The 22,501-nt window shown below is 41.0% G+C and overlaps 2 protein-coding genes across 3 annotated transcripts in view; both read left to right on the top strand.

Annotated features, from left to right (window-relative positions):
* Positions 1-8,644, top strand: part of LOC103182381 — a 94,052-nt gene extending 85,408 nt beyond the window's left edge. The window contains exons 19-24 of the mRNA XM_007899380.2: positions 92-234; positions 2,582-2,726; positions 3,700-3,914; positions 4,366-4,502; positions 5,794-5,865; positions 8,478-8,644. Of these exons, the coding sequence (XP_007897571.2) occupies positions 92-234; positions 2,582-2,726; positions 3,700-3,914; positions 4,366-4,502; positions 5,794-5,865; positions 8,478-8,644 (879 nt within the window). The remainder of the gene's footprint in view (positions 1-91; positions 235-2,581; positions 2,727-3,699; positions 3,915-4,365; positions 4,503-5,793; positions 5,866-8,477) is intronic.
* A 3,715-nt stretch (positions 8,645-12,359) lies between these two features.
* The window catches only part of snx2 (sorting nexin 2), a 35,103-nt gene continuing 24,961 nt past the window's right edge, over positions 12,360-22,501 (top strand). Inside the window, exons 1-3 of one of the 2 annotated variants that reach the window (XM_042334489.1) lie at positions 12,360-12,542; positions 21,702-21,819; positions 22,311-22,468. In XM_042334489.1, the coding sequence (XP_042190423.1) occupies positions 12,429-12,542; positions 21,702-21,819; positions 22,311-22,468 (390 nt within the window). In that variant the 5' untranslated portion in view covers positions 12,360-12,428. 2 annotated transcript variants of the gene reach the window in all.

Raw genomic sequence — 22,501 nt, 5'->3', positions numbered from 1 at the left:
AACAGCTCATATCGGAAATGGGTTCCCACAATATTGAGACCAGTCTCAGAACTGCAACTCTACATTTACTAATTATTTCAAATATTTTCAGAAAAGGCAAATATGGAATGAACAATCCTTAAAATTTACAGAACAAAGGTCAAAGCTTGCCAACACTTTAATGAGCACCTTGGAAAACATTGAGGAGGAATCTGGGTTGTTCTTAATAAAGCCATTACTATCCTGGAAAGGAAGGTACGTCAGATACATTATTTGCTACTTTTTATTGTGTGCGGTTTTGGACTCCATATTTAAAAAAGGACATACTTGCCCTAGAGGGGGTGCAACGTAGACTCACTCGGTTAGTTCCTGGGGTGAGGGGACTGACCTATGAGGATAGGCTGAATAAACTAGGGCTATATTCTCTAGAGTACAGAAGAATAGGGAGATCTTATTGAAACATATAAGATTCTTAAAGGGCTGGATAAAGTAGACACAGAGGGACTGTTTCCCCTGGTAGGAGAATCTATAACCAGGGGTCACAGTCTTAAAATTAAGGGTCAGCCTTTTAGAACAGAGTTGAGGAAACATTTCTTCACTCAGAGGGTAGTGACTTTATGGAATTCACTACCCCAAAAGGCTGTAAATGCTCAGTCCTTGAACATCTTCAAGGCTGAGACTGATAGATTTTTAAAAAACAGAGGGATTAGGGGATATGGGGATAGGGCAGGTAATTAGAGTTGTGTCTGAAGATCAGCCATGATCTTATGGAAGGGCGGGGCAGGCTCGAGGGGCCGAATGGCCTACTCCTGCTCCTAATTCTTATGTTCTTAAGAAGCTAGGTGAACTATCTTGTTTGTTCTGAAAAATCTACCAGTACCGAGAGATACATTTGTGGAGTCCTGTAGCGTAATGGTTAGAGCACTCGACTCGCAAGCGAGAGGACCCAGGCTGGACAAAACCTTAGGCAAGTTTCCTTATGCCACATGCCTCTGTTTACCTAGCGAAAAGTAGGAACTTGGTTGTTAATCGATTGGTGGATCGCTTTCCGGGGTAATAATTCCTCAAAACCAATTGGTCGATCAATCCCCGACTGTTTGTGGGACACTGCTGTGCTCAATTGGCTGCCTCGATTCGCCCAAAAATACACAGTCAATCCACTTAACATGGATTTTACAATATATTCTGTGAGCGTTTTGAAACATCTCAACTAAGTGATAATGATTTATTATATGAATTATTACATTATTACATATTTCTTCACACAATGGGCCATATGTCCTTCTTTTGTGCCTTTAAAAACAATCGTATGGTTCAGGTGGGGCCTTATTAGGTTTATGGACACATATTTTAAAGGAACAATGTAACACAGTGGAAGAAAAGTGCAGACAATTGGGAGGAGACTTCTGTTCTTTGTCTTACAAAGGAGCTCGCAACAACATAGGTTCAATGGAGGTAATTGGGGTCCCTCTGTTTCATATTATCTCTGATTTTAGCTCCTTCTTGCATTCCGGGATTTACACTTATGATCTACCCAATCTCTCTGTCACTCTCGGAGCTGTACTTCAATTCATCTGATCTATGTGGTTCTTTATGACTCTGTATCTGACCCCTATCCTTATCTTTGATGCTATCTGCCTAAATGCATGTGGTGGTCTCAGAGATATAGATCAAAAATCTCTATTTCCCAGGCAATTTCTTAAGATTGCTTTGTTGCTCTCCCTGACTTCCCCCACACTCCTGGTTAGTTCCAGATTTAAAAGCTCTACTTTTAGGGTGCCCGGTGTGGAAATTGAAAATACTTATAAAATTATATTTTTTGCTCCTGATACTAATCTCCATGTAAAGTATCAAGACATCTATCCACATGACGGTCCTAAATGTTACTGTTCTTGCCCTAACACAAAGCCTGTTAAAGGTCAAGGCCTCTAACTTCATTGCTTCCCTTCATTAGGTTTATGATTACAGAATCTTTCAGGACAAATTGCTGATTCCAAACTATGTAATTAAGGAGTATCTTTAATTCCCTCTTTACACATGTTTGCATATGGTTAGAACATCTCACAAATTAGACCCCTCCCAATGCCTTTCCCACAACTATAGGAGCTGTATAAGTGCAAGGTATTGTTATAGTGTTATTAAATTTAATGGAAACAAAGCCTGTACTGATATCAAATTCACTCTGAAGAAGAAACTATCATTATCCAATTTTCTTTAAACAGTTTATATAATAATAATAAACCTTGCATTTAATATAGCGCTTTTCACGTTTTCTCGACGTCTCAAAGCGCTTCACAGAGTAGACTGTAAAGTGAATGGACTGTATATTTTTGGGCGAAACGCAGCAGCCAATTGCGCACAGCAGTGTCCCACAAACAGTCGTGGATTTTAAAATGACCAATTTATTTTTGTTTTGGAGGGATTATTATTAGGCGTGTGGAGTAAGGAAACGTGCGCAAGGTTTCGCCCTGCCTGGAATTGAATCCAGGTGTCTCTCCTTGCAAGGTGAGTCTCTAACCACTGAGCTACAGGGCTCCTTATATATTATGATACCTTGTGCATTCATTTTGTTTTCAATATATTTTATCAATCGTGACTTTAGGCCTGCTTGCATGAAAAACAAGATTAAAGTAAGTTTGCGTCGAAAACTCTCAATAAAGAACAAGCAGATTCTCCAAGTACCTGCACCTTCTTCTGCACTTTATGAACAAGCTGTTCGCTCTTCAAACGTCGCTTCCTCTATGCAGGTATTCAGAATGTTTTAAACTACTAATGAAGAGAATACAAATCATTGCCTAACAAATTATAATCCATGAATAGAATGCTCTATTTACACTGCATGGATCACAAGATTCAAACTTAGTTTTGTATTAAATTAGCCCTAAACATGGAGCTGTTCAAGCCAACTGTTCCCTTCCAAGAAAATTCTCTAAGTACATCAGAATGCAACTAGGATTCCATCTGTGTACTCTTAATTTTTTTAATATTACAAAACCTTCCAAACGTTAGGAGAAATATTGTTCACTATGACTGTGTTTAGCATCAATTGGAGAGTTTGGCATAGGTCAGCTGACATCAGTCACTGAATTCTGTTAGTGAACACTTGCAACTATCAACAGGATCATTGCAACCAGGCACATTTCGTGATGTAGGTACTTCTTAGATAATATCTCTTTAACTAGAACTTCAAATGTAAATAGTTCAAAACAGATTTTTTTTACCATTATCATCACCTACAGTTGTCAAACTCCAGGCATTCTGAGGGAAGATTTCTGATTACCATTCATTTTTTTTAATCAGCTAGCAAAAAATAAAATCTCTTTGGAAAATACCCTCTCCCCTAATTTCTGAGAACATTTTTTTAGGTTCTGTCGAGAAGCCCATCTTCCAAGAGTGTATTTAAGAATTTGCCAAAATTCAAGATGATCTTACAGTTTAAGAAAATGATCTTAAAGCATAAGGCCATATATCATTTCAGTCCTCGGACTTCCTAAACACTAGATGCTGGCACAATTAACAACTAGTCACTGATCAAATAAAATTGGTTATTCACTTCATGGCTATTTGTGGAACATTGCTAAGCACAAATCCACTGTCGGGTTCACCCACAAAATAACCAGTCATTCTAGTTTATGGCATATCCTGTGAAATGCTTTGAGACATCCTACTGACGTGAAAGGTGCCATATTAAATGTAAGGATTATTATCTTTTGTTTCCAGCAGTTATCAGGTCTTCCTAGGAGCATCCATGAAGGACTTCAATCAATCTATTCAAACAACAAGCCAGTGTGTGTTCAGCAGTATCTTCAGGGTGTTTGGGAAAGGGATACTGCTTACCCACGACCCTTGACACCATCCGAAAAATTGTTTTTCAACACTTCACGAATTCTAGAACTAGATTTAAAACGAATTCAAATTGCTCAGCAAAACGTCAGGTAATGCATTTATTTGCGTGAAAATATTTATTTTAAAAGAATAGCAATGACTAGCGCTTATCCTTTATTTTAGTTCATCGTTTATGTGGGAAATAGAATCGATGAGTGTTACAATTTTTTTTCTAGTCAAAACTCAAAATGTAAAAATTCTAAAAAAAATTAGATCATCTGAATCAAGGCACAGGCAGAAATTAATGGGATAAAGGATATGCAGTGCCTCAGATTGGATACACTCATCCCACTAAAGAGGTAAAATGCATTATGTGATCAATTATCATCTGTCATAATTATCATAAGGATAGAAAATGTTTTCTTTTCTGTCCTCACCAATCTTTCTAACAACTGGTTTGGGAATAAACACCCCCATCTCACCTTAACAATTAGCCTCCTCCACCCTGTCACTTTTTGTTGTTGTGATAATTATCACATTGAATACCCCACCCCTCCATAGTTGCAAGAAACCAGAGGAAACACTGCAAGAAACAAAAGGGAAGAATTCACCACACAGCAAACTCCGAAGCTACTTCGCAATAAAGCATCCATCATTGCTGCACATACCTTTACCAAAGAGCTCTCTCAAAATTGAAGGTAGGTAATTAACAACATCATCAACTTTACATTTATATAGCGCCCTTCAAGCGGAGGATGTCCCAAGGCACTGGTCAGACCAGGGTTTGACCCGAACTAGCAGTGGGAGCCGAGGGGTGTGGGGGCAGGAAAGATGTCTTGGTGTGATCGATATATAGAAATTGTTGAAAGTACTATTGAATTAGCCTTAAACTCTAAATATAGTTCCTTCAGATGAAACGTTAAATCAAGGTCCCATCTGCTTATTCAGGTTAATATTCAAGTTCGTAGCTCAGTGGTTAGAGCACTCACCTCGCAAGCGAGAAACCTGGGTTCGGTTCCAGGCAGGGCAAAATGTTGGCAAGTTTCCTTACTCCACAAGCCTCTGTTAGCAATTAAGTAGCAATTAAGCAATTAACCTAGCAATTAAGTAGGAACCTGGTTGTTAGTCGATTGGCGGATTGCGTTTTTGCGGGGGTAATAATTCCTTTTTAAAACATTGGTCACTTCAATTTACAGTTGTTTGTGGGACACTGCTGGGCATAATTGGTTGAGTGGGATGACTCCCGGCTCTCAGTGACTGGTCTGCCCTTCCAGATCCTGCTGATGACGTAGACTGGCTGTGCTGTCATCAGCAGTGTCCTGGACTGCCAGAGGGCTGGCTTGATTCTGACATTCCATTGCCAGGCATGTCACTTTAGAGCCAGTTCAGCTCAAAGGAGACCCTGCTTACCTTTCCCCTCCTACCCATCCCCCTCCACGGAGGATAGTCATGAGTTGGTCGCTCGACATCTGACAAGTGTGCATTTGAGCCCTCGCTGGGTGGATGGTAGGTAGCTTCCTGGTGGGCAAGACATTTCAGCATGAAATGCATCAGAGCGTTGCTACCATCTTCCTGTGCTTAAGAGAATCCAGGCCAGGATAAGAGTTTTATGTATGCATGCCACCTATGCTGGGAAAATTCATTTGTCTGGAATGGAATGCACACTCTCTTCCTGGATGATGCAACCTGCTTGTCTAGAGATTATTAAGCATAGATTCATAGAGTGTGAGTTGCTAGAGTTTAAGCAGCTTGCCCCTCACCTTCTGTCTGGCAAGTTCCCCTTGCTTGTTCAACTAGTACCACCCTACCCATTAGAACTTTAGGTTGTATGGCAAAAAATAGTTAGTCTGATTCTCAACACAAGGAAAAATGTGAATCACCATAGACTGCCATGGAGCATTAAACATTTTTCCAAAATCAGTCAACGTGGTTATGAATTTAAGATGTATCTTACAATTTATCAGTGTATATTTTATTGTCAATTTACAGAGTTAACTATACAGAGACTTCCATCCATACAGACATCATCTGAAATTAGTTTCAGACAACACAAAGGCAAAGGTAAGTCTGTCTTGAGTGAGTAAAAGCTGCATAAGTACAAACTTGCAGTTTAGTTTTGTGTTTTCAGCCACTATGCCCCGAAACTCTGGGACACCCTTCCTCTATCCTTCCGCCTTAAATTTAATTTAATCCTTGCATTTGATATAGCGCTTTTCACGTTGGGAGGACGTCCCAAAGCGCTTCACAGAACACACTGTAAAGTGAATTGACTGTATATTTGTGGGCGAACGCGGCAGCCAATTGCGCACAGCAATGTCCCACAAACAGTCGTAGATTGAAAATGACCAATTTATTATTGTTTTTGGTTTTAGAGGGATTATTATTAGGCTCTGTGTGGAGTAAGGAAACTTGCCCAAGGTTTCGCCCTCTGCCTGGAATTGAACTCAGGTTTCTCGCTTGCAAAGCGAGTGCTCTAACCACTGAGCTACAGGACTCCGTTTCCTTGCCGCTTCCTTCCCCATTTTCAGGTCACGCCTGAAGACCCTCCTATTCAACCATGCCTACGGTCAGCTCCCCCTCCCGCCGGCTCGGCATTGTGCTCTGCCACTGTCAAGCGCTCCGAGACGCTACCCTGTGCAAGGGGTGCTACATAAATGCAATTTGTTGTTGTGCTTTCCCATGCTATACATGTTGGGATGAAACTGTGCCCTGTGACATTTTAAATCATGCATTCACAAGATCAGAAGAACAGTTCGGATAAAGAAGACTCTTTGACTTATTTTACATATAATTAGGTAGAATTACGTGGAATAATATGGTACAGCAACAGGCCATTCAGCCCAACTGGTCCATGCTGGTGTTTATACTCCACATAAATGTCCACCCCTCCTATTACCTTTTCTATACCCTTATAATAAAAATTCTTGATTTGATATTGTGCCTTATCACGGGTTCAAAACATCTCAAAGTGCTTCACAGAATATACTGTAAAGTGAATTAACTGTATTTTGTAGGCAAAATGCGGTAGCCAATTGCAAACAGCAGTGTCCCATAAACAGTCGTGGATTGAGTGACCAATTTATTATTATTATTTTTTGAAGGAATTATTATCCCTGGAAAACCAATCCACTAATCGACTAACAACCACGTTCCTACGTACTGCTAGGTAAACAGAGGTGTGGACCTAGGAAACTTGGCCAACATTTCGCCCTGCCAGGAATCAAGGTCTCTCGCTTGCAAGGCGAGTGCTCTAATAACTGAGCTACAGGATTCCCTTCTCATTCTTGTATGCATCGAGTTTCATCTTAAATGCATTAATGCTTTTTACTTCAACCACAGCTTCCAGAAGTGAGTTCCACATTCTCACCACCTTTTGTATGAAGAAGTTCCTCCCTTTTAAATCTACTACCCATTTTTCTACAATACCAACCTTACTGTCCTCCCATTACAGTTCTGTATAGAGCTTTTTCTTAAATGAGTCCAGCATTCTGGCCTCAATCATCCTTGTGGATAACTTTTTCTTGTCATTAATTACCCTCTTAATAAAGAAATGCTTCCTGTTATCTGTCAAAAAATGCTTTTTTTATAGGGCACAATTTTCTAATGATGTAATGCAGTAATTATCATTATTACAGGTAATGATTAACACATCACAGATGACAATTTAGTCTGAATTGGGAAGCAAAGTCATTTTACGAACTCTAGAAAAAAACTTTGAATTTAAGACTGAATTGAAGAATTTTCCGCAATTCTGTGCAATCTTAAATTTTAAGACAAAATGTCTCACAAGCAAAAACTAGATGGAAATTCAGACCTTAGAAACTCTCTCTTTATAAAGAAGGTGATTGAAAAAAGAAGGTAATACAATGCTTTTCCTTGTAGACAGCAAGTCACGGGTAAATCCTGCATAAATTTTAATCAGTGAAGGAAAGCAAACACAATCTGTGCAGAAATACAATCTGACCTTGCACTTTGCTCTTGGGTTCTGTTTCTTTGATTGGTAGAAAACCAGAGACATAGAAGAAATGCGAGCGAAATGAGTGTACAGCTTATATCTTTGTGAAACTGACCTCCAATGCAAATACTGCAGTGGATGTCACCAAATAGACAGGACAGCTTCCTTCACGTTTGTGTCTTATGCATATATTAGGAAATAAAAAATCTTGGTATAGCACTGGTGGAAGCCTGGAAGCAGGTCTGCCTTATTTCCAAACCCAGATGGTGTGTATGTGTGGGAAGAAATTAGACTGACTTGTTATTATTGATTTTCTCATACAAAAGTCATATAGGTAGGTGCACTTAGATGGTGAGGTCAGTGCCCAGCGCCTTGGGACGTCCTCCTGACGTGAAAGGCGCTTTATAAATGGAATCTTGTTGTTGTTGTTGTTGAATATGAGCAGTATAAGACAAGAAGGTCCTAATATTTATCTCCAATTTGTGTTGAGTTGGTTGTTTTTAACCAAGAGCGAGGTGGGGAGGAAGGTAATTGTTGTAAAGGATTTCTTTCATACATCTATTATATTACAGATGTATTGGATGATTAGAAATCTAATAGCATGTTGTATTATTTTCGGTAAGGAATAATATTGTAAAGATGATATGTATATTTCATAGGCTGTACATTTCATGAAATTAAATTGACATAAAAATATGATATGTTTGTTTATTAATAGAAATGCACAACGATGTCATTGACCAAAATATCTCCTCGCTCCATGGTTCATCTCTCTCCTCTAAGCAATGGTGTCAGTCAGCCCCGCAGCAACAACCAGACAAACAATTGGACAAGGCTTCAAAGGGAATGTCATCTCTGTCACCTCAGAGACCCTGTCACCTTTGAGTGTATGTGTTAGTGGTTGCACATAGTCTTTTTAATGCAAAGGAATAAGTGTTATGTAGATTATAAAGTATGAGTCTTGTTACAGAGCCTAATGTTGTAATTCTTCAATTTCTCAATCAAAATAATATGTCCATTCATCTCACAAATTCAGTTTGGATGAAGAAAGCCTTTCAACCCATGTAATCCATTCTTTCAGAATGCCATCCTCTCTTTGCTGCCCTGAATTTGTTCTGCTGTCTTGATATATCTGGGCTTCCTTTTAAATCTTATTTGAAATGTTATATATCTCAACAGGGTCTCTTCTGATATGCCTCTTTTCAAGACTGAAGAGTCCTATCTTATCTTTGCTGATAGATCATTACCTTAATATTGGGGATGATCCTTGTTAGTCTCCTCTGCACTACCTCTAGGGCTTGCTTCCTTTTGTCATGGTGACGAGAACTGCATGCAGTATTCCCAAGTGCAGTCTAACCAGAGTACTAGTTGTGCACACCAATATCCTATAGTCAGCTATGAAGTGAATGACCAATTTTATTTTGTGGTTTGTTGGCCAGGATACCAGGAGAAACTCCCTTCTCTGTTTGAATGGTAAGACCTTTGCTGCCTCTCCTTATTCTACAGTTCCCCACTTGGTGTCATTTGTAAATTTAACTATGTTGTACTGAGTGTGAAAATCCACACCACATCCTTTTTAGCTAGCTCCCAGGACACAAACCTGTATGAAGGTCGCTATATAAATGCAAGTTGTTGTTGTTATCCCTCTGTTTTCTGAATCCATGTCCATACTTACCCAGAATACCCAGTGACATCAGATTTGAAGAATCTCTCATGTGTTTTCGTGTAAAATCTCTTTTGGCAGTCTAGGTGCACAACATCATATGGTTTCCACAGTCAATTTCACATCCTTAATAAAAATCTATGCAGTTTGTTAAACAAGATCTACTTCTTCTGAATCCATGCTGGTTGTCATTTACTTTGATTATTTTATATAAGTAATCTTCCATTTTTTTTCTGCAGATGACTGTTATTTGTCCAATTATTGAGATGGCTGATGGATCTGTCGTTGCAATATGGTTCTGTTACCTTTCTTGAATATAGGAACCAGATTTGCTTGATTCCCGTTTGTTGAAATCTCTACAGTGGCATTTTACTTCCTCATAATTTTCAGTTTTGCACAAATCCCCTTCCTTGTCTCTCTAAGTATCCTGTGGTACAGGTCATCAGAGTTAAGGGATTTGTTGGTTTTAGAACCACATCACTATATGTATTAAAGTCCTGCAGCTCGAGCGATGTTTGCTGGATGTTGGGCAGATGATATTTAAGTGTCTTCCTTGATTAAAACCTCTAGGAAGTATTTGTTTAATATGTTCCCTATCTCCTGATCATTTTCGTTTCAAAGACCCCTTGGGCTCCTTAGGGTTTTAATGTCTTCTTTGACTACCCTTTTACTGTTACAATATTGAAAGAATCTTTAGGCAATATATTTTGTTCAAGTAGAAAACAGAAGCAAGACATTATTGCTTACCAATTACGTACTATTGACACGGGCCACTAGATAGGCTATATTTCAGAACATTAAAAAATCTTTTTCTTCTTCATATATATACTAACAAAATGACAATGTCTGTCTGTGCTTCAAGAAATATCTCAATAACTGATTGATGTAGAGACATGATTTATACCTCATCGGAAAGGTCTTGGATCTAGGATTGACATGGGCATATTTGTGTTCAGATATCTCCTATCATTCATGAGTTATTTTCAGTTTTGCATTTTTTTGCTGCAATTACACCTCCCGTCAAGTCAAAGTGGCGCAGTGGCATCATGCATCACAGAGCACTACATGTGTAGGCGTACACTGCAGGTACATTTGGTGGCCGCGCCGGCTGACTGTGGCATCCTGCGTCACACAGCACGCAGGTAGCCAAGTGGCGGGAACAAAATAAAGAATACAGGCGAAGCTCAGTTGCGGCACCAACAAAATTACATTTTTAAAGGGCCGAGTCCTCCCACTGAGTCCTCCCAAAAGGAATACTCCCACAGAAGTGCTCCCAGCTGAGTATAAAGATGAAATGTCTCTCTGTGTGTCTGTCTGTGTGTCAATCTACATTCCATACTGGATCCTTTGGTTGCAAGCATAGCTGCAACAGGTACAGCTAGTCTTTAACAAATCCTCTTTATTATGTGTGCATCCCTGTTATTTTAAACATGACTCCAATCACATTGCTGTGGGCAGAGGTAGGGAGGAAGATGACTGAAGGCTGATCAAAGAGGAAGGTCTTGAGATTGAGGTTGAAGAAGAGGAGGAAAGGCGAGGCAAAGGAGCTCCTGGAATGAGTTCCAAAGAATGAGGGCAGGTAGGTTGAAATCCCAACCCAACTGATGGTGGGACAGGAAGGGAAGGGGAGATGAAGCAGGCCAGTGCTAAGTGGAGGGAGTGGGCAGTTTGGTAGGTTTTACAAGGTCACAGAGGAAGGGTGAGGCACGACAGTGGAGGGTTTTGAAGGTGAGGACCAGGATCTTGAACTATATCTGCGTGATGGGAAGCCAGTGAAGCCAGTGAAGTTGGGCAAGGATGGGGGTGATAGAGTCGTGGAGCCTAGTGCGGGAGAGGACGCGGGCTGCAGAGTTCTGGATGATCTGCAGCCTGTGGAGGGAGGCTGACAAGCAGTGAGTTTGCGTAGTCGAGCCTCGATGTAATGAAGGCATTTAAAAGGGTTTCGGCGGCCTGTGGTGTGAGACAGTGTCGGAGCCGGGCGACGTTGTGGAGGTGGGGGACGGCAGAGCGGGTCATGGCGTAGATGTGGGGTAGAAAGGTTAATTGAGAGTCAAACAAGACCCCAACGTTCTGGACTGGCTTAGCAAGGTGGAGTGTGCAACCATGGATAGTGATGCTGTCAGCGTTTGAGGTGAGGAGGCGCTGACAGGAGCCAATCAGGAGAGTCTCGGTCTTCTTGAAGAAAGTTCGCTCTCATCCAGGACTTGATGTCTGACAGACATTCTGTCAGGACAGCAATGGTCCTGGAATCAAGGGTGGAGGCAGAGAGATAGAATTGGGCATCATCCGCATACATTGGCAACATCGTTCATTCAACTGATTGTTAGCACAAAACACTGTGATGTAAATCCACAGTACCACAGCTATTTCCTGGACAAGGGGAAACTTCCGCCGCCCTGTACTTTTCAAGCTAATTCTCTCTTCTGCTTTGTGGTTCGCTTTCGGGTTTTCTTTCGCTCTTATTTTTCTTCACTGTTGTCTGCGCTTATTTTTCGCTTCCGCAAGTCTCTCACTTTTCGTCCACTGTTGTGTTTCCTCGGCGCCGAATTGGCTGAAAGGTAAGCGGTGCGGTTTCAGCTGGAAGAGAGTGTGCATCCCACTCCCGACAATCTCCCTGTGGGATTTCCATGTGGGTCGGGAGTCAGACCCCCCCCACCACTGACCAACACAACATCAACACGAAGGCAGCTGATCGTCACGTGATTCTCAAGGGATCACGAGGGCCTCCCGGTCCACGTGATTCCGCTCGGCCTGTCACATGACACGCGGGCACGCGGGCGCGCGCGCGCTGTCGTCGTCTGGCTCGCAGCGCTTCCGGTGATTGGTGAGGAGGAGGAGGAGGAGGCGCTGCTCACGTCCGTCCGGACGTCAACGGCGTCGGGGAGAGCGGGAGCGAGCGCGGGCGCGCGCGCGAGGGAACGGCACGTGATTCGTTGGAGGGAAGGAGCCGCGCAGGCGCGTTCGCCAATTGTCACATGACTCGTGTGCCTGCGGAGGAGCAGAAAGATGGCGGCGGAGCGGGAGCCTCCCCCTTTCGGAGACGTGGAGGCAGAGGACTCGGAGTTCAGGGAGCTGGATGAGGGCGAGGACCTGTTTGTCAGCACAGCCAGCACACTGGAGGTGAGCGGCCACCACCCTCTCCCTCCGGGGCCGGCATGGCGGGGAGCGGCCTGCGCTGCCTCTGGTCGGTGTCGGCCTCTGACGGCTTCTCGCTCGGCCCAGTGTCCGCGGCCGCTGTACCCGGGGCTTGATGGGGCCTGCAGTGTAGTGTAGGGTCCGGGGGGGGGAGAGGAGAGAGAGAGGGGACGGGGGGAGTTGTCTGGGGTTTTACATTATGTTGTCAAGGCGCCGGGGGCCGGTGTGGGGGTCGGCGGCCACTGATGTTATACAAAAGCCGAGAAGCAGCAGCCCGAGCTCGGGCGCTCCTCCATCCGCATTCCCTGTGAACTCCTGTCCCCAATCCAGTAAACAGCGAACCCGCCTTTGGGCTTTCTGAGCCTCGGTGTTAAAAAAAACACACGTAAATAAAGTTACGCTTAGTACCCACTTGTTGTCCATCGCTGTACACAAATGGGCTGATGCATTCACCTCCAAGGAGCATTGCATTACGCTTCATGGTACTCGTGAAGTGCCTGGAGATGTCACCCTGACGTGAAACGCGCTATTGGAAATGCAAAGGATTATTATTACTCGCTTCTAAACCGTTTTTGAATGCCTTGTTGAGTTTTGCACCCGACGTGAGTGGTTTAAGACAGACCAAGTTGGCAGCTCATTTTGCTCTGTTGCAATTTGTTAATCGTTGCACGCAATTTTGTAGTTTGGAGTTCAAGTGGAATCTGTTTGATTCTTAGTAAAAAGACGTGTTGTTTAGCAGTGAGAAAAGGTGACCTTGTTCTCAACATTTAGATAGATTCCTGTCTTCCTCCTGAACTTCTTTCCCGCTCCTCACCACCCTCCCAACTGTATTTTTTATTTTAATTTGAGCTAAAATAACAGTATAAGCAAGGTATAACCTGCTAATAGCCTTCTTGCTGTACACATGTAAAACAATTTTGTTTCACGCAGTTAACAAGTAAACTAATAGTCTTGCACTATTTTAGTTAATTTCCCCTCATCACATTATTATACCAAATGCAAGGATTATTACTTTTTTATAAAACAAACTATCACTTGCCTTCTGTTTTCAAGTGCCTTTTAATAAAACCATATTTCATTGGTTAAAAACTGGCTTTAAAGCAGTTTTTCAGCCAGTTGAAATATTGACATGATTTAATTATTATCCAACACTGAAGGGGCTCTGAGAAGGTATACTTATCAATGGTTTCCAGAGCTCAAATGTTTTGGCAAAGTAAGCTCATTTGTGAAGGTTAAGAATGGAATAAATCCTCCATTAAGTGTTTGTCAATTTTCAAAGATGAGTTTTACGATTCTTGCAGAAATGAGTGTACAATTTTAGATGTTCAAGTTTAATTGAAAATATATACTTTTAGGTGTTCATCTTTAATTATACTGCAATAATTTATTTACGGTGGAGAGAGAATCTTGAATTTAAGCACTCAAACCATAGACAACCACCTTCTGTTGTAAATGGATGTAGTTTCGCATAACAGCATGAATTTAGTTTTAGATTATGTTGATACCGTCTACATTAATAGGTGATTACAAGCACCTGACCCTAAAGATTTTAAAATGGCTTCTGAGAATCAGTGGAAAGGGAAAATTACTTGCTAGTAATTTTACCTGTTGAAATATCAAATTATTTTCTAATCCTTTGTTGAGCCACATAGTGTATTTCAGTATTCAAAAGCTCTGAAACTGTTCATATCTTGTTTCACATATCATTACTGACCATTAAAAATTCTGGTATTTATTCAGAAAGCCTGTAGCGTCTGTCTCAAAGTAAAAAAGCAACTTTTTTTTATTCCAATCATTATGAAGTGGGAAATGTTAAAAGATAATCGCACTGCTCCAGTTTTATACTATTATGGCACAATTTATGCACATGTACTTTATGAAAGCTTCAATTGTATTATCCGTAGTGCATGAATGCTTTGTTGGTGTATTCTTTTCCTTGCCTTCCTCCATCCATTGTTCTCTAGCAATGAGAATGGACAAGATCTTCCAGCACTGTGCCAGTGTTAACCAGCTTAGTGGAAAGGTTGCAAGTCATTGACCTCTCCCTCACTGTTCCTGCTTGTTTTTATCTTCCCTCATAACAGCTTGCTTGAGATCCTGATTATCTTGAGTTATGTCTTGCTCAGCAGTCACAAAGATAGCTGGTATGAAAAACGAAAATGTTACTCTGGTGTGATACGATACCCTGGCATGTTTAACTTTTCAGTTAAACTTTGATGTTTGGAACATACTAGAGGAATCCCATTTTTCCATTTTCCTTTATTACTTGTTGCAGTCAACCTGGAAGAACCTGATGTTAATGAACTTCATATCCCCATCACCAAATGGATCGATTTCAAGATCCTCACATTTGTCTTCAAATCCCTTCATGCTCGGGCAGCACTCTACCTCTCCGACCTGCTTAATCCTCAAACCACAACCCGATGCCTTCGCTTGACTGGCTCAGGCCTCCTGCCTTTCCTTCGTGCCCTCCATTCTGCTGTCAGTGGCCACGTTTTCAGCCACTGCGGACCCAAACTCTGGAACACACTCCCTCAATCCCTCCACTTTGCCCCGACCTTCCCCATCTTCAGGTTGCGCCTGAAGACAACAACAAAATTACATTTATAGAGTGCTTTTCATGTCGGGAGGATGTCCCAAAGTGCTGATGTCGGGGCCCGAGCATGGGGGAGAGGTGGTGTAGGGGTGAGGGAAGGCAGAGAGGTGGGAGGGAGACCAAAGGCACGGTCAAAGAGAAAGGTCTTGAAACCGGCCTTGAAGGATGCAAGGGAGGAAGCGAGGCAAAGGGACCGTGGGATGGAGTTCCAGAGTGTGGGGGCAGAGAGGCTGAAAGCCCGGCACTGATGGTAGGTCGGGCGGGAGACATGGAGCAGGCTGGAGCCTGATGAACAGAGGGAACGGGCAGGTTGGTAGGGAGTCAGCAGGTCAGAGAGGTAGGAGGGGGCAAGGCCATGGATGGCCTTAAAGGTGAGGACAAGGATCTTGAACTCGATCCTCTGGTGGATGAGGAGCCAGTGGAGTCGGGCAAAGACCTTCTTCGACTGTGCTTACAGTCACCTCACCACTCCCCTGAGCATCATGCTCAGCCACTCTCGAGCGCTCTAGAATGCTACTCTGTGTGGGGGGCGCTATATAAATGCAAGTTGTTATTGATGGTTTCTAAAGATACTGTTCCTTTTACTGCCTCTCCTCCCAAAATGCATCACTTTGCAAGTACTCTCCAAAATTCTATCTGTTTGAGCAGATCCTCCCTCTCCGCGTGATCCATTATCCGATAAATAAATGCAAGCTGTTGTAGAAAACTGAACTGTATTTATCATCAGCAGAGGTGCTGTCTCCAGTAGAACCATGAAAGACATCTCCCAAAGTAGGTTTCAGGTTTGCTGCATAAAATATAGAGAAATCTTGGTTCACTTGGTAAATTCATGTTAATCAGGAGAACAATTTTATTTCTGTTAGGTTGGGTTACATTCAATATCAGCAAGTGGCAGTGATCAGAGATGTCAAAATCTTCTATTTCACATTTGTCTGTTCCTCAGCACAGACATCCCCTGACTTTGAATGAAAAACATCAATTGAAGAGCAAATCATACTCTCATCCAAAAGGAAATAAAGCCTGATTATAATGTCCAGTGTATGTTCTTTAAAAACTAATCATTACATTTCTTTTGAAATATTCTGCAAATAATCACGAAGTGAATGATCATTTTTTGTTTTTGGCCAGGCACCAGGAAAATCACTTTTTTTTCAATTTGGAGATAGATCTTTAATGCCCACCCAAACAGGCAGACAGGACTTCAGTTTGTCTCATGACAATGCAATGCTCCCCCAACACTACGTTGTATTGTCAGGCCTCAAGTTCCCATTGTGAGATTTGAAATCACAATCTTCTGACTCATAGGAGAGAGTACTTCCCACTGACCTGTAAAAGTAATTAAGGTTTCATCTACTGCATTCAACTGCCACTAATCAATATGTGAAATAGAAGATTTTGACATCTCTGATCACTGCCACTTGCTGATATTGAATGTAACCCAACCTAACAGAAATAAAATTGTTCTCCTGATTAACATGAATTTACCAAGTGAACCAAGATTTCTCTATATTTTATGCAGCTGCCTCCAGCAAACCTGAAACCTACTTTGGGAGATGTCTTTCATGGTTCTACTGGAGACAGCACCTCTGCTGTTGATAAATACAGTTCAGTTTTCTACAACAGCTTACATTTATTTATCGGATAATGGATCACGGGGAGAGGGGAGAGGGAGGATCTGCTCAAACAGATAGAATTTTGGAGAGTACTTGCAAAGTGATGCATTTTGGGAGGAGAGGCAATATAAGCTGATGGTACAATCTTAAAGGGGGTTCATATATAAGTATCAGGACCAGGTCGATAAAGATGTTAAAAACGCATATGGGATATTAGGTCTTCAGCTCCCCTCTCGACTCTCTACCCCCTCCTCGCTCCCTCCCTTCCCTCCCCTCACCCTGACCATTTCCCCACTGCTCGGGTCCTGACCCAACTGTCCAGCGCCTTGGGACGTCCTCCCGACGTGAAAGCGCTCTATAAATGCAATCTTGTTTGTTGTTGTAGGCTTTATAAATAGGGGCAAAGAATACAAAAGTCAGGAAGTTATGGTAAACCTTTATAAACACTGGTTAGACCTCAGCTCAGCTGTGTTCAGTTTTGGACACCACACTAGGAAGGATGTCAAGGCATTGGAGAAGGTGCAAAAGAGATTTGCCAGGATGGTACCAGGAATGAGGGACTTTAGTTATCAGGAGAGGCTAGAGAAGCTAGGATTATTCTCCTTGGAGCAGAGATGGTTAAGAAGCAACTTAATAGAAGTTTTCAAAATTATGAGGGGATTCGATAGGGTGAACAAGGAGAAGCTATTTCCACTGGCAGGTGGGTCGGTAACCCGAGGACACCGATTTAAAATAGTTGTTAAAAGAAACAGAGTGGAGGTGAGGAGAAATTTTTTCACACAGCAAGTTGTTCAGATCTGGAATGCATTGCCTGAAAGGGCGGTGGAAGCCGATTCGATAACAACTTTTAAGCGAGAAGTAGATAATTATTTGGGGAGAGGGTAGTGGAGTGGGATTGATTTGGATCACTGTTTTCAAAGAGCCGACACAAACACGAGCTCAGTGGTTAGAGCACTCACCTTGCAAGTGAGACACCTGAGTTCAATTCCAGGCAGGGCGAAACCTTGGGCAAGTTTCCTTACTCCACACGCCTAATAATAACACCTCCAAAACAATAATAAATTGGTTATTTTCAATCCACGACTGTTTGTGGGACATTGCTGTGCGCAACTGGCTGCAGCGTTTTGACCACAAATGTACAGTCAATTCACTTTACAGCATATTCTATGTATAAGTCAAAGTTTATACAAGTACAGTAAACAAGTACCTCATTTTTTGCGCCTGGTTCAACGGAGTATACAGTACTGTATTGCGCATGCAGTACTGCAATCAGTAAATGTGAATGTGGAACTTCATCACTGCAGCCGCTGGTAAGTCTGCATGTGGATCAACAGTTTGTTTCTCGCTATTGTTCCAAACAGAGCACTGCACTTGCATACTTCAATGCTGCTGGTAAGTGTGGTAGCTGCCTTCCAATTTAGGAGATGATTTGCATAGGAATTAGGATTATTTGAGAAACCATAATAATTAGCTGTTTATCCAATTTATTAAATATAACTAATGCAAAGAAATCTTTTTTTTGGTAGGAAACCGAATGGAATTTGGATGCATGTACAAATAAGGCAATTTTGCAATTTATAGACGACTCATTCGAGTTTTACTGTAGATAGGTCTCTAAGATAGAAGGAAAGTTTTTTTAGCTAAAAATAAAGTTGTTCTTCAGGACTTTAAAACTACTTTAGAAATGCAGAGTAAATCATGCAGTTTGATACCACCAGTGCTTTGGAATGTGCTGTAATGTGTAAATGGTATTTGTTTTTACAGCATTAGAATACAGATTTCTGTTGGAGTTGCTCGATCCATGGGGCATTAAAGTTGAACTTATAATGTGAGTTGCGCAGACTAGTGCAATACGTCTGAGGGCTAAATGACGTTTTAGGTATGTCGCAGTTTATTCTCTAAATAGACCTGGTGTTTGTTTGAATGAGATTGCAATTTCAGTGGCAAAAAGCACCTTACCGTAAATCATTATTTTGCAATTCCCCATTGCTAATTTGCAAAACATTAATGCAGATGAGGGGGCGGGAGGTGGGGGGGGAGTGTGTGTGGAGGAAATGAGAGTTCCAAACACAGAATTGTGGGACATATCACTGATCCAAGATTGTATACCCCTCCATCTCGCCATCTCTTCAGACATCCCTTTATACATGCCACCAATTTACATTTAATGCCATGTGCCTTAATTTTCTCAACTGGTGAGTGCAGATGATTGCCTTATTGTACCACATAAAGTTGCTTCTGGTTACATTTGTGGCACCTACATATTACTTGGTGGTAGAGTTGCTTGCATTTGTCATCAACAATCTTGAGTGTGAAGTAGCTGTTTGGAAAGCATTACTTTGAATTGTTTTTTGACATGAGAAATACACTGGGCGGGAGGATACCTATTTGTACAGTCTTGGGAACATTAAAAACACCCGTCATTATTTTAAAATCTTAATCAAATCACCCGCCAATCTCCTCTCCGAAGAAAATAAGCCCACTCTACCAAGCCTATCATCATAGCTGAGCCCCTTAAGGCCAGGTGTTAGTCTGGTGAACTGTTCCAAGACAGACTCCCAGGCTAGTATATCCTTCCTAAGATTGTCCTTGCATATACTCTACTACTCTGGTTTTAAAGCTGATTAAGTTTGGGTTTGTTAAACAAATCTTCTTGATTTACTTTAAAGCTTCACCAACTGCTCAGCACATTTCTATAGTGATTACGTGAGCCATTCAGTTCTTAGATTTATTCTTGGTCTGTACTGGGTTAGCTAATTTCAGCTGAGGTATATGGCTTTAAATACACTACCTTGGTGGCCTAAGTTAGTGACAGCATCCAGCAAGGTAGCCCACTACTAATTGCTTCCCTCCAACCTTGTTTGAGGTGTGCGTAGATGTTGGGTGATCATAGGATTGGAATTATTTAAACCTTTGTCCTGCAGAAATGAATCTAGTGCTCTCAGAAGAGAACAGAATTGATTGCCGTGGGAGGGAAACTGTGCCTTTTTTGGTTTCTGTCAGAGGGTTGCTGTCAGTGAGCTTTTAATTCTGTTTTATTTGGGAAATTAGGTAGTGCAAAATTTTCCAAAAGGGCATATCAGCTATGAAGCCCGAAGAAACCTTGATTTTTATCTGCTGTATCCTAGTTTACAGAAATTAGTGATTATTTCCAATGATATCTAATGCAGACAAATTATTTAAAAATTAGCCTTTTTAAAATGAAGTTTGTTGTAGTGTTGTAACTTCAGTACTGAAACAAACTATATAAGCATTTTTGACCTGATTGTTTGGACAAGGATCACATGTTTGACTAGTGAAAGCTATGTTCAAAGTACATTGAAGATTGTATGCTTCTGAGACATTTTTCCTGTGTAGTGTGGGAAGGACAGAATGGAAAGAAACTATTTGTGATGTTTGAATAGATTAACCAAGCTTACCTTTGCTTCTTTCCAGTGTATAGGGTCACATACTGTTGTGTGCAGAACGGTAAGTTTACTGTCTTGCCTCAGAATAGTTTTCATCTTAACCTGTTTATATAATATGTGTATATATGGATATATATATATGTATATTATATATATTTATATATGCAAGCCATTTATGGAATGAAACAGGATTAATAAGTAAGAGAAATGATTTGCAGCAGTTGCTGAAACCCATAACAAGTAATCAGTGGTCTGCTGTGAAGATTTTCATCTCCAGACTTTCAGTAAACTCTAATAAAATGTAGACATTTGAGGTGTGAGTAGATGTTTTCTCAATGCTACTTACCCATTCCAAAGTTAGTTTTCAGTTTGGTTATTAGTAAGTTGAATATGTTAAGCAAAACTGGCACTTGAGTATGTAAGTGGAGGTAGATTAATACTTGATGATTGAATATGTGGAATAGACTGGAGGACATTGGTAGTCAGATTGTTAGCAAATTCAAGGGAATTAGATTGCTATTTGGTGAAATTGATTTAAAAGTCATCCAAGTGCTACAGGATTGTTTTTTAAATGTTAGGTCAGATATACCACAATGGTCTTTTCTGTACCTGTGCAATCCATGGAGGAATAATTCTGCATTATATAGCGTGTTTGGTGATTCAGTGCCAAATATTCCTTGTAAGGGGGGGAGGTTGCTGACATTGTGAGTCGCACTGGAGCTCTGCTTTAGAAAGGTGGTTTCAGGAGATGTGATTCATGCCTGCGCATTATAAGTTGGTTGCTATTAATTGTTAACCTTAAACAAATGCTTTTATTAAAGAGCCAGTTGTGTGACTGCCTTTCAATTTAACTGTATTTTTTAAAATCTTCTGACATTCTACACATGTCAACATGCTCCGTCCGATGAATTGGTTTTAAAGTGCACAAAATGTACACATTGGGTGGATAGGCTTCTTTCTCTGTTGCTTTGCTGTTATGAGCAACGCAACTTGTCTTCTGAAGAATAGGGTTAGGATTAAGGAATAAAGAATATGGTAATCGGAAGATTAGTTTCAGTAGGGCACAGACATGATGGGTTTCATGACCTCCATTTATGATAGTTTCTATGAACTATAGTGGAGTATTCCTAAGCAGTGTTGCTAGCTTGGCTGTCATTTTAATTGCAGAACATTGTTCTGCTATTTTAATTTGTCTGCAAATACGTTGGAGTGACTAAAAAGACTATATATATATATATATATATGTTGCAAGGGGTGTTAAAACATTGTATTATGTGAACAGCAAAATTATTAATTACAGTGCTTCCTTTGTCCATTGTTATTTTTCCCAGTAAATAATAAGGAAACAACTGTCCCTTAGCTGACTTCCTTTTGCATGTTCCAGATTTTGTTTGATGAAAGATTGTCTGTTTTAGTGAAGTCTGCATTGCTGTGGTGATTTTGTTTTTTCTTTTTCTGATGGTTAAGCAAGTTTGCATTACTGTAGTTAATGGTTAAAACTTGCTGATAATGCTATTTTGCATTTCAGTCCAGTCCTTCATCTCCTGAACCCGCCAGCCTTCCTGCCGAAGACATAAGTGCAAAGTCTAATGGGCCCAAATCGCCTGAGATTCTACTAGATGATGACCGAGAAGACCTTTTTGCTGGTAATGCAAATTTTTGACTATTTTGTCTAAGAATGAAGGTCATATCTGCTGGTAAACATTTGCCTCAAAACAGTCACTACATTTTACAGTAAATCCTTTGAAGCACATTGAGACATTCTGCCGACGTGAAAGGCGCAAAATCAAATGCAAGGACTCTTGGTTTATTATTAAACTGGCATACTTGTTTCTAGCTTTCCTCTCCAAGTTAGTAGCATCCCTGTCTTTCAACCCTTTCCCACTTAAACAAAATCCAATGCCCATTTTGTTTGTTTTAAAGTAAAGATGGTTTAGGGAAAGGCAAGGTGTAACCAATATTTTGGTGTCACACATTTACAGATATTATGTAGGGCATGTGAAGTGTACAGACTTCTCAATAATTTTGTTCCCTCAACACATTAAAAAGCTAGAGTTAAAACTTGCTATTTATAGAGAAATTGTTTAAGCATATTTTGAATAACTGATTGGTTCATATAATTTTTTTTGGTATTTAGAGGCCACTGAGGAGGTGTCACTAGATAGCCCTGAAAGGGAAGCTATACTTTCTCCAGAACCAAGTCCAGCGATCACACCAGTAACCCCAACCCTTGTGACGCCACGATCAGAATTGAAAATGATATCTACTCCAATGTTTGATCGATCTAAGGAAGAGGTGAGGATAACAACTTAGATTAGATTAAAATGT

Source organism: Callorhinchus milii, unplaced genomic scaffold, assembly GCF_018977255.1.
Source record: "Callorhinchus milii isolate IMCB2004 unplaced genomic scaffold, IMCB_Cmil_1.0 Scaffold1, whole genome shotgun sequence".
NCBI lineage: Eukaryota > Metazoa > Chordata > Chondrichthyes > Chimaeriformes > Callorhinchidae > Callorhinchus > Callorhinchus milii.
The sequence above is the reverse complement of the archived record's forward strand: the minus strand, read 5'-3'. Positions and strand labels throughout refer to the sequence as shown.